This window comes from Cannabis sativa, chromosome 9 (genome assembly GCF_029168945.1).
Source record: "Cannabis sativa cultivar Pink pepper isolate KNU-18-1 chromosome 9, ASM2916894v1, whole genome shotgun sequence".
In the NCBI taxonomy this organism is placed as follows: domain Eukaryota; kingdom Viridiplantae; phylum Streptophyta; class Magnoliopsida; order Rosales; family Cannabaceae; genus Cannabis; species Cannabis sativa.
The window spans coordinates 11029261-11042061 of record NC_083609.1 but is presented as its reverse complement, the minus strand read 5'-3'; the positions used below and the strand labels follow the sequence as shown (position 1 = coordinate 11042061).

The 12801-nt window shown below is 34.7% G+C and overlaps 1 protein-coding gene, 1 long non-coding RNA gene, 1 other non-coding gene and 1 pseudogene across 3 annotated transcripts; 3 read left to right on the top strand and 1 right to left on the bottom strand.

Annotated features, from left to right (window-relative positions):
- Positions 1-3462: 3462 nt before the first annotated feature.
- Positions 3463-4791, top strand: LOC115722910 (uncharacterized). The gene has a single exon (XM_030652280.2). It carries the CDS (start codon positions 3931-3933, stop codon positions 4639-4641), a length of 711 nt encoding a protein of 236 aa, XP_030508140.2. The 5' UTR covers positions 3463-3930; the 3' UTR covers positions 4642-4791.
- A 1047-nt stretch (positions 4792-5838) lies between these two features.
- LOC133030910 (uncharacterized) lies at positions 5839-9298 on the top strand. Its single transcript, XR_009684442.1, has 2 exons — positions 5839-8642; positions 8871-9298. It is a non-coding gene; the product is annotated as an uncharacterized LOC133030910 (long non-coding RNA).
- Positions 9299-10172: 874 nt separating this feature from the next.
- On the top strand, positions 10173-12527 carry LOC115723797 (uncharacterized; annotated as a pseudogene).
- Positions 10727-10833, bottom strand: LOC115724312 (small nucleolar RNA R71). The gene has a single exon (XR_004013109.2). It is a non-coding gene; the product is annotated as a small nucleolar RNA R71 (small nucleolar RNA).
- Positions 12528-12801: the final 274 nt, after the last annotated feature.

The following is a 12801-nucleotide window of genomic DNA, read 5'->3' as shown; positions in this document are numbered from 1 at the left end:
GAAATCATCGTTTCACTTCTATGTCCAGATGAAAGCTATAGATTCTGTAGCTATGATTAGTGTTCCCACTCAATTGAACTACCATGTCCTTAATCTATATGTCACGAGAAGATCCATTGGTCAACTTTAATGAACAGGTTAAAGAACAAAACTAATGCAACTGAAGTAAAACCTAACCATCACAGGATTGAGATCATTTGATCTAAGATCAACTAGGTGATATTGAATTGAATAGATATTACAGTAAGTTTATTATATCTTATCCAAGTTCAATATCGGCCCCTTCCGATGCATACTCTATACATCCAACCCAAGTTTACTTTAACCAATGCCATGAAAAGGACATAGCACTTATCTAAGGTGCAAATAAACTACATTGTAGATCACCCTATTAGTTAAACCCTGTGTACTGATAAATCATAGGAATACATTTGATCACACAATCTTGATTACTTTTTACTGTGTTGACAACACAATAAACAAGAATATCAATGTGATAAGGATTTGGATGAATTTATAAATCAAATAAATAACTAAGATTACATGAACCAAATAACACATTAAATAAGTGATGAAAATAAATCTATTTCTTTATTGATAAATGGATATAAAAGATTACATTGAAATAGAGTTTTATTTAGGGCACAAAGCCCAACATTCTAAACTTGAGGAGGGCATATCCTATCCCATTTTGACCATTTTGAACTCAATGGTCGCATCAGTTTTGGAATTTGAGCAATTGAAGGCAGTGTCCTAAGTTGATTGTCAACTTGGGCGTTGGGCCCTGGTTCCAGGGGCTTGTGTTTGTGGTTTTATCCCCAAGTTTGCTTGAATCTTCATTATTTTTGATGATGGAAAAAATGCTCGAAGCACTTTTTGATAACTTGATCAAAAATAGACCAGGTTGACAATATGTTAACTTGGGGGACTAGGCTCAGTTCCAAGTGTCAACTTAGGCGCTGGGTCCCAGTTTCGCCCCTTCAAAAATTCTGTTTGGTCCCCGACAATAGTTGAATCTCAATATTTTCTAAAAATGAGTAAGATGCTTGGAAGTATTCTTGAAAACTCCATTGAACATGGCCCAGGTTGACAAAATTTCAACCTAAGCGCAGGGTCAACCTCAAATGTCAACCTGGGTGCTGGGCCCTTTTTTGGCACCCATGAAGTGTTGTTTCTTCTTCAAAAGGACCTATTTCCTCATTTTTGATAAAGACAAAGACGATGCAAAAGTTGGATCTCTAATATGATACTTTGAAGGTGCCTGGATTGACAAATTGTCAACTTGGGCGCTGGGTGGTCGGGGCCTCAAGGCCTTAGGTGCTCAAAAATAAACTTGCTCCGATTCTAATTTTGATGTCTCAAATATGTCCGTGGTATGTCTAGTTGATGTCCCAATGTATGTTTTGAGCCTTTTGCACTAAGATAGTCCTAAAAACTAAAACCCTAGTTGGATATGTCAACATGGGCGACAGGTGTAACCCCAAGTGCCCAGGTTAGCTTCCGGGTTGCAAGTTTATGTAATTTCAGCTCTCATGTCTTGGATTATGCTGCTTCCTGTCTTCATGGTAAAAAATATTGAAAGATGGTGAGTTGGATAAAAGTTATTAAAGTCTGAATTTCCATCCCTAAGATCTCAAAGTCAAGTTAGGCACAGTGCTAGGGTCCTTTCCCAAGTCGACTGCTATGACTCGGGTCTACTCAACTCTGTGATGTCATCCTTCATACCACGTGTCAAACATTGATGTTCATATCACTAGGAAAAGTTTTTGGGTTAACATTACATTTATCCCACACTTTTAATATTTAATAATAAAAACAATTACATGAAAATCAAATATCTACTCTATTTCGAGAGATATTTAAGTTTTGAAGTCTTCTAGAAGCATCATCTTCGAGAGACAAGTTGAGGATGTGCTGAAGGAGCTTCTCTCTTAGAGAACTTCATTATGGGCAAGTACTAACACCAAATAAGTGTCCGTTTTGAGGTAGGGGTCACTTGGTCGAGTATTGGCCTTAGAGAGGTGTCATTACCGGTGTGACATGTTGTTGGGGCTCCATCCTTGGAGAATAATCAACCTTAGAGAGAACTGAACATGCGTATTGTTGGGGCTCTATCCTTGGAAAGAATGAACCATTGGTGAATACTGCCACTAAAGTAGAGAGTTGACCACCAAAGTAGAGACTTGACCACCAAAGTAGAGTTGACCACTAAAGTAGAGAGCTGACCACGGTCGAGTGTCAGTACTTCTGTGGCTTCTCTACTTGGGCATCTTGAATTGTCTTTAATAAGTCTATGAAGGTTGGTAGACATTCCCTAGGGTTTTGAGCTTCAAAACACCAAGAACCTCTTTTTCCCTATACGAGTACTGCCACAAAGAGATGGTCAATACTTGTGTATGACACTTGTACACCCTTTTAGAGGCGTCTCTCACTTGTTAAGTGATTATTGATGTTGGAGAGAACCACTTGGCCACCATTCTTCTTGGTCTTCACCCTTGGCAAGTACTGACCCTTCTTGAGTGCTAGTACTCGTGTGTTATGGGAGTACCACCCCTTGGGGAGTGTCAATAATCGTGTAGTACTATTTTCTTCATCTTCTTGTGAAAACATACACTTTACGTTGAAGTCTTAGTGCATGATGTGATATTTTTGCTTAAGTGTTGATTCTTCTTGGAATTTATTGATGTGCGACTACTTAATGACCAATATTCGTGTATGACTCTTCTTTTGTATTTGATGATGCCATCTTGTCCTTTGTACTCTTGTATTCCAAACAAGTTATGTATTTTAGCTCCTTGTTGGGATTAATCTCGAATTAGGGTTTCGAGGTGAGTTACCCTTTCTTGGATTGTTGAGAAGATAAACCCTAGGGGTGTGATTACTGATAGCCCTTTATGGGCAGTAGTCACCAATGACTTCTTCTGTGCCTTGTGATAGTTTGTTTCGTCTTCTGTCGCTTGGTTGAGGTATTTTTTGTTGACCTTTATGTCTTTAAGGTGTGTTCTTGGTTTGTGTGCCCACATAAGAGATGATTGATACTATTTAATTTTTTGTGAAAAATTGAGTATAATATAAGAGAAATGCTAAAGGGTACCAGTGGTGCCTAGCACCCTCTTATGTTTCAATATCGCTATTGGTCAAACCAAGTATCGAGTCCTATATAATTTAATATAATAACCTTTAAAGAGTATTGCTAGCCAATCACAAGACGATATGTCTAGATGTGCTAAGCACCACTAATATCCAATAACAATGCTCATAATATAAAGATCCATACATTTTCAAATTTTATATGACATAATTAGGACAATGCAATCAAAATTTTGAATAAAAAAAAGTAATGTTTTAGATTTATTTAATAAATAAATTATTTATTAAATATTATTTTGTGCATAAATATTTTGCTTTCCTTTTTATAGAATTGTTTTCCTTGTATTTAAGCTAACAGAAAACTTAGCTAAACAGAAAACTTAACAAGTTTAGCTTGACAATGTTGTTTGAGTATTATCCCAATTTATATTAAATATTGGATATCAAAAAGGGAAAAATAATAATAATAAAAAAATGGCATGTATTGTAAATTTCTTGACGAAAAGGGCTAAAACCAAAACCTACAATCTCTTTTATCTGTGTAGTTATTCTCACCTTTGCCATAACAATCTCTCCAATCCATTCCAATATTATTACAAATCTTTGCCTTTGTATTGAAGTTGTCCCCATTCTTTCTCTCTTTCAAAAATTCAATTCCCAGAAATTAAAAGAAGAAAAAGAAGTCTTGCTCTGTCTGGGTCTGAATCTTAGACATTCAGAGACTCATTTTTTCTTACAAATTTGATAAAATCCAACTATCTCTGTAGCTCCACAGAAGAAAGAAAGAATAAAGACAAAAACAAAGAAATAAAGTCCATGATTTTTTAGGACCTATCCTATATGGTTCATCCTTTTCAGAGCTTCAATTCCATCAAGATTTTGTTTCCTTCCGGTAATTGGACATCCCTTCTTAAAAGGGTATCTCTGGTTTTGCTGTTAATCTTTGTGAATTCGTTGTATATCATTGCTGAAAACCCCATTGGCGTCACAACAACAAACACCATGAAGGTCCATCCCATGCCCAAGAAGCGAAACATCACAATCCACTACGAGATAAACAATCGAAGAGACACCGCTTCGGAATCTCGGGCGGGTCTGACCCACAAGAAACTCCGGAGACTCCCCCATGTCTTTAGTCGGGTTTTGGAGCTACCGTTTCGGTCCGATGCCGATGTCTCGGTTGAGGAGAGCGCTGATTTCTTCCGATTCGTGGCCGAGACGGAGGGTTTCGGCGTCGATGTGAGGGCCCACACGGTCGAAATCCATCCTGGGGTGACGAAGATTGTGGTTAGAGGAAGTGGGTCAACGGAGTTGTCCTTGGACGAGCTCGAACTCGACATGTGGAGGTTTCGGTTGCCGGAGACGACGCGACCGGAGCTCGCTAGGGCGGTCTTTGTTGACGGCGAGCTCATAGTGACGGTGCCGAAGGGAGAGGGCGTTGAGAACTCGGAGCACGGAGGAGATGGCGGTGGAGAGGTTTGGGGCGATGGCACTGGAAATGGGAATAATTTCCGAGGAGGTATGGGAAGTCGGCTTGTGCTTGTACAGTAATAAAGAAATGCCCTTTTAAATTTTACTTTCTTGTTCTTAAGTTGGATTTAGTTTACAAAGTTAAATGATGATGATAATGCTGTTGTTGATGAAACTAGTAGTTGTATGCTTCTTTCGTTAAGTCAATTAAGAATGTTGTTTTTGTTAAAATTTCATTGATGATGGTCATGATGATGATGATGATGATGATGGCAATGGCAATGGCAATGCCATTTGAAATTCAAAGAGTTCTTAAACTTCTCTTTTTTGATCTCATTTCATGTTGTTTTGTCAATTTTTCCTTCTAGTTGTATTTAGGTGTTGGATTTTTCCTCCATTAAAGCAGTTTTATTACCTATTTAGATTTTGGATAAAGCATTTCGTTTTTTAACGGTTTGTATGTCATCACTCATTATGGAAGGCAAGTATGAACATAAACTTCTCTCTTTTATGGTTTTTTTTTGGGATCACTTAAACATGAGAAATGTGTATGTGTGTGTGTGTGGTAACTTTACTTTGAAATTCATATTATACTATAGATTATCTTTTTCTAGGACCCATGATGCAATAATTTCTAATAATTCAATATGTAATGATATCCTTTTCTTTCATTTTCTCTACACTTGAACTTAGTAGAGCATTCATTGCCTCTTATCTCTTTTGCATGTTTAGCCATACTTTTTTCGTTTTTCTTCTTTACTTTGTGTTCGATTCAGATATTCATTTCACTTAATTTCTAGATTGGAAGAAACCCTTTGTCATAACTAATACTTTCAATTCAGGAATTGCATTAAGACTAAAAAACTATACCACCTATTATTAATGTATGAAAACATATCAAGAACTAATTCTCTTTTTTCATTTGATGGTTAGAAAAGAATATATGCTTCTGACTCAACTAGTGGGTCTATATGTAGTGGTCCACTTTGTTGTCTATATAGTAGGTCATCTTGTCTTTTTGGTGGAATTCGTACGTGATCGCCTAACTTGGGGCTAACATTAAAATTAATCTATGCCCTTTTCCTTTCAGCAAATAAATTAGTTAGCTTAGTATTTTGAGGTCTTCATTAACTTGACTCAGACCATGAACAGCCTTTTTGTTTACTTTTCGGCTTGAGGTTCTTTTCTTCTTATCTTTTCCTTGTTTATTTATTTTTCTAATTGAACTCTCAATCTCTGTGTCTGTAGTAGACACTAGTAGTAGTATTATGGTTTTTTTTGCCTGTATTAACCATATATTTCTTTTATCTTTTTGTAAGACCAAAGAAGATGTCGGATCTATTGTACCTGTTTCAGATTTTAACATTCTTTTGTAGTGCAACGATGTTACCCAATTCGCCAACTGGGTTCGTTAAGGATACATCTTCTGGCTCTGCCCCCCCAACTAGGCACTGATTTGGGATTTGAAATTTGATCATAATCATAATATATTTTGTGGATAAATTTAGGAAGAATATATTTGGTTAAGCATAACATAATATTTCTTAGGTCTTGTTGTTTTTATAGAGAGTTTTGGAACGGTTTTGCTTTAGAATTTTATTTCCTTTTTAAGTAACATGACCTTTTCTCATTCACAGCTCAAGTTGGAAACTGCAAAACATTTCAGTGCATTTTTTATAACATGTAATTTGAAGTATTATCACGCTTTTTCCAAACGAAATATAGTGGAATAGGAAAAATAAACTCAGAAATAAAGTATTTTATTTTAACCTTTATCTAATTATGGAAACAATGGTGTCCTTAAACACTTTTTTGTGATGATTGAGAGCTATTATGATACAGCTATTAATTTTTTGAAGGGGACATGTTTTTTTATGTAGTATTGGTAATTACTTGTATCAATTTAATACTCTAATTTATTTTTGGGTTGTAATTTCACTTTTATTTTTATTTTTGCTTAAAACTTAATTGGCATGGTTAAGGTATCAAAAATGTTAGCGAATATTATTTTGTAATGATCAAGATTTGTAAGTTTTCTTTATTCATAGACGCTTATTATTTAAAAAACCTTTATCTAACCAATTTAGAAAGAAAGAAAGAAAAAAGTTAGAATCGTCAAAATTTTATGTCTAGTCAATTTGTGGAGAATTTTTTTTGGTTAGGATCTCTTTTAACATTTGTATGAATAGGATTTGCATTTAGGAAGACTAAAGTTATTCGACGTGTCATCTAACGAATCTTTATCTGTTATTTTTAAATAATAATAAAAGGAATGGACAGAGACTTAAGACTACAGAATATGATTATTAGCCTAAGAGAAATATGGTTCACCAGCTACACACGTGTGAAATGAAAGTTGCTACATTTTTCCAATTGAGATCGTTGTGTTAATGTTATATTGGGTATTACTATTTCACACTAGTAGTGCCTAGCATTTTTTGTAGGTGGCGTTTTACGATTAGTTAATAATATTGCCTAAGACTCGATATTTAATTACACCAATAACGATATGACATCAAGGAAGATGTTAGGTATCAATGGTACCTTTTAATAATTCTCGTTATATTATTCAAGTGAGAAACATTAGAAGATGGTGTTTTAACAAATATAATAGGTGTTATATCAGTATAATTTTAATTTGATAAAAGTCTAATTAGGATTTTTGCGTCAAAATTTTTCCTTAACAATATTGATATTGTTGGATTAAAAAATTTTCTTCTAATTTTACTAATAGATGTTTGACGTGAATGAAATTTCAGAAACACAGTTTGATATAGGTCAAAGTTTGGTTATAATTTGATACATATCAAAGTTTGGGGATACGATCTGATAAATGTCAAAGTTCGAGAGTAGTACATGGAGAATCGTCACGTTAGTAAAATTGAACGGAAGTCTTTAAATCAAAAATCTTAATAATTTGGAGAGAACTTTTAACAGCCTAAAAAATTTTAAGGGTATAATTTAACACATGTTAAAATTTGAGGGGTAAAATTCTTAATTAGCCTTTAATATATCACTATAGAGTCTCGCTAATTACATATAAAGTTTTACTTCCTGTGGTAATAATCAATTTAAGTATTTAATAATAATGTCTTCTATATAAATATAAATAGTATAACAATCTAATTTGGTAACAACATAAAGAAAGAGTGAAGTTTAAAATTTTCTTTCTGGTCATGCCAATTTAGTTCAAATTAAAGTTCGCCCCATTATTGATCTTCTTGGTGGCAGTAGAACTAGTTCAGGTTCAAAGCTCTCCAAGTCGTGGAGATGACAGTTATTCTCTCCACCATTAATAACCATAAAAACAAATGTATATGTTGACAGTAAAAACTCGTTAATTATTTATAGTAGACAATTAAAGCTTAAATATGAGATCAAGATTGGAGATGAAATCTTAAGAAACTTAGAGACATGTAGAGCTTTAATGGTGAAAATAAGTATTCTATTACTTTCATATGCTTGTAGTTATAATGATTTTTCACTCCCTCTCTCACATATGGCAATGAAGTATTTATAGGCTCTATTGACTTTGGGTACAAAAGTGGTAATAGGAGACACCCTACTACTAGGTACTCTTATAAGTGCAGGTAGCAGGGTACTAACGATCGAGGTGTCAGGTGTTCCAGGGTGGTGGCGATACCACTACTTTTTAGATGGAGAGGTCAGGAGGGTACATATTGTGGGATGGTGTTATTAAGCTAAATTTAGTTTACGTTTTAAGTGTCGTGATCATTGTCTTTTTAATCGATTGTGTCTTTTTGGAGATGATTTATTCTTGTTTTACTTGATTTCAGGTTTAAGCATATGCTTGGGCATTTTTGGAGAGGATTGTGAAGAAAATATGCTAAAATAAAAGTTTATTCAAATTTGTGCTGAAATTATATTAGGGTCGCGACGAGAAACAAAGCACAGATTGGGAGTCAAATTCCCAAACTGAATTATGGCCGCAACGTGCGCCTTTACAGAAACTTTGAAATTTCCCTAATCAAAGTGGCACCACAGTGCAAGTGTCTGTACGACATACGTTTTTCTTAAATTTTGAAGGGAATTTTTGGAATTTCAACAAGAAAATGAATTAGGTATTTGTTTTTATCAGAGAATTTGGCTTTTTGGCAGGGGACCACCTCTTAGAACATAGAAAACAAAGTGGAAAGCTTTGGAGATCAAGATTAGGCTCTAAAATTGTTTAGAGGGTGTTGTTTCTTGACATTTTTAGTGTTTTTCATCATTTTATGAATGTTTTAAGTTTTGAAAGTAAATTAAATTTTATGAGTAAAAATTAATGGATTTGTTGTTTTTATGACTAGGTGATGTTGGAGGATGAAAATACTCACCAAAATAATGTTTTCCTAGAGTTTTGAAAATCCATGAAGATCCAAAATTTGAGATTCGGCACTACAGTGAAGGTTAGAGGTTCGTTGCAGCGAGCTTAGAAGAAATTCACTGGCAAGGGGTTATGGCTACGACGAGGAGATTGTGGCTGCGGCAAAAGGTGAAGCTCGCCGTGACGAAGACATGATTCTTGCTTTTCAAAATTTTATCTTTTTCTTTAAATTGTAGATCTTTGAGGGGATATATATAGGACCTTTAGGGTTCGATTTTTAGCACCTTTGAACTGCGTTTTTGAGAGAGAAACTCAAATAAAGAGAAAAAGAAAAAGAAAGAGATTGCGGAACCAATTATTTTTCATCATTGTTTTTTATTCTTCTTAATGTCATACTTTTATTATGATTTCTATTATAATGTCTAGTTCAAAATAGTTTTTTTTAGTTAAGGGTTAATTCAAAACCCAAGACATGAATTTTTAATTTCTATGATAAATGTTATTTTTTTTAGTTTTCATTATATCGAATTTCTTCTATTCTTCTATTTTTAATGCCATGATTATTATTTTAATTTTTTTTAGATGATCACTAATTTAGGTCTTACTTTAATTTAATCTATTATCATCTTAGGATTACTATTCACCTAATAGTTTAGGGTTCTATGTGTTTGTGATAAATTATAATTTTTAATATTATTAAAGATATTTTTAATTGTGATGAAGAATAGAATCTAGGTTAAATGAATTATATGCTCCATTAATTTATTACTTATAGTAATCTATCTCCATTGAATTAAAGCTTTATCTAAGTTAAATAAATTGTATGCTTCGCCTTGATTAATTGCAATAGGGAGATTAGGATAATTGACTACTTTAACATTATTTATGGGATTATTAATTTTATTTGAAAAATTGAAATAACATTTATTATTAGGAATTAAGGATGATTATTGAAGGTAGAGATTAACCTTTAACTATTTCTTAAATATTGTAGTATCACATTTGCTTTCTATTATAATATCTTTAAATTAAAATCCTCCCTTTTAATTCTTGTTACTAATTTCAGAATAATTTGATAAGCATAGTCCTTGTGGGACCAGTCCTTATTTGCTCTTATACTGAAATAACTAGAAGTATTAGAATCAAAACAATTAATAAATTTGATACGGCATACGACAGGCATCAAATTTTTGGCATCATTATTGGGGACTATTATTTTATTTTATTATTCATATTTAATTTCTGTCTTACTAAGTAATTTTCACTTTGGCAATCTAGGGTGTACATGTCTAGTGAAGACGATATTCAAGAGAGACTATCAAGAGTAAAACAATATCTTGAGTCATCGTCTGCTTCTCTCTCCTCAAAGAATATCACTGATAATCCTCTCTTTTAATATCTTGGTCTTGTTAAAGAGCCATTACCAGCTGATCACAAGTCTGATTCTGACGACTCAATCCATTCTCATAAGACCATGGCTTAAAGTAGGACGTTCAAAGAGTTGGCCTCGCCAAATCTTGATCAACAACCATTGTGCATCCATTATCCACCTTTAGATGTTAATTATAAACTGAAATCAAGCCTCATTCACTTATTGCCCTCTTTCCATGGGTTTCCTGGTGAAGATCCTAATGAGCATTTAAAGGAATTCATATTGTCTGCTCTGGTATGAAATATCCTTCAGTGGTTGAAGAACAAATCAAGTTGTGGGCTTTTCCTTTGTTCTTGAAGGATGCAGCTAAATAGTGGTTGTACTGTCTTCCACCTGATACTATTGAGACATGGAATGGCATGAAGACTGTATTCTTCGAGCGTTACTTTCTAGCCTCTAAAGTTAGAAGCATAAAAAAAGAAATATGTGGTCTCGAACAGGTTACTGGAGAGTCACTATATGAATATTGGGAACGATTCAAGTGGTTATGTGCTAGTTGCCCTCATCACCAAATAAGCGAACAACTCCTTATCCAATACTTCTATGAAGGCTTGCTACCGTGGGATAGGAGTATGATTGATGCAGCTAGTGGAGGTCCCCTAGTAGATAAGACTCCTGTAGCAGCTAGAAGCTTAATTTCAAATATGGCTGCCAATTCACAACAATTTGGCATTCGCTGAGACCTTACCCCATCATCACGACATGTTAATGAAGTGAGCGAACCCTTAGAGAACCAAGTTAGTCAACAATTAGCTCAATTAAAATTTGTGGTACAATAGCTTGCTTTAGGCCAACAAGTGAGACCATGTGGAATTTGGCAAACTGTGGGGCATGCAACTGACACTTGTCCTACACTATTTGAGGGAGAGATTGAGGATGTGTATGATGTGGGTGATTTTCCTGGTCAACTAAGTCAGATGTACTATGAACCCTTTTCACAATCTTATACGCCTAATTGGAGGAATCATCCAAAATGCTCCACAGTCTACACATGCAAACCTAGTTTCAACTTTCAATAGCGGCCTCCATATAATTTTTTATCGAGACAAACTCAAGCACCACAAGCTGCACTGCAATCAAATGCCAAACCCTCTATCGAAGACTTAATTAATACCTTGGAAACTAACACTCTAAGGTTCCAGCAGACAACTAAAGCCTCTTTGAAAAGTCTAGAGAATCTGTGGGCCAACTCTCACCATCGTATAATTAATTGAAAGCTCATCTATTCAATAAGTTTCCTTCTTAACCTGAGAAGAATCCAAAGGAGAATGCGATTGCATTAATATTGAGAAGTGGAAAGTAATATGATCCTCCTACAATCTCGAAACCAAATATAGTGCCATAAAAGTCGCAAGTTGATAGCCCAATTGATGAAACAGTGTCACCAAAGCCAACCAATCCTTCACAACCAAAGCCTACCTTTGTCATACCAACACCTTTCCCAAGTAAACTAAAGAAGACTAAAAAGGAAGAAGTCGACAAGGAAATTCTTGAGACATTTCGCAACGTGGAGGTGAATATCCCTCTTCGTGATGCTATTAAACAAGTGCCACACTAAGCCAAGTTTTTAAAAGAACTATGCACTAATAACTGCAAGTTGAAGGGTAATGAAAAAATTAATGTGGGAGAGAATATTTCTGTGGTTCTACAAAAGAAGCTTCCTCCAAAGTGTAAGGATCCTGGTACTTTCACTATTCCTTACACCATTGGCAATAAAAGTATTGAGCAGTGTATGTTGGATTTAGGAGCCTCTATAAATGTTATGCCTTTCTCCATATACAACTCTTTGAATCTAGGTCAACTTGAAGAAACTGGGATAATTATTCAACAGGCTGATAGGTCTAATGGTTATCCTAGAGGTGTCCTTGAAGATGTATTAGTTCAAGTCAATGAATTGGTATTTCCAGCAAACTTCTATGTTTTGATATGGAAGGTGAATCCATTCCATTCTCCATTCCAATTTTGTTGGGAAGACAATTCATGAAAACGACAAGAACTAAGATTGATGTTCATGAGGGAACATTGACTATGGAATTTGATGGGGAGACAATTAGATTCAACATTTTTGAGGCCATGAGGTATCCAAGTGATGTACATGTTGTTTATTCTCTTAATGTGTTGGATGACTCTCTCAACGAGTCTAAGATCTGCATAATGAATATTTTTTGGAGGTTGCAAACGAGAAAATTTGGTGATGAATGGTGGTGAAGAATTTTTTGATGAGATGGTGGATGTAATAACCACACTCAATAGTGATTTTAACAAGATTTATAAAAAGGTATCGTTCTTGGAGTTGCCAATTTCAACTAAGAAATTACAGCCTTCCATTTTACAAACTCCTATACTTGAACTGAAGACGCTGCCAAAGCATCTTAAATATGTTTACTTGTGGGAGAATGAGACTTTGCCGGTCATAATTGCTAGAGATCTCAACCATGTGCAAGAGGAAAAGTTAATAAGAGTGCTTCGGGCTTACAAAACT

Excerpts from the sequence above, each read along its gene's own strand:
- LOC115722910 (XM_030652280.2), top strand. The coding sequence starts at position 3,931 with ATGGTTCATCCTTTTCAGAGCTTCAATTCCATCAAGATTTTGTTTCCT.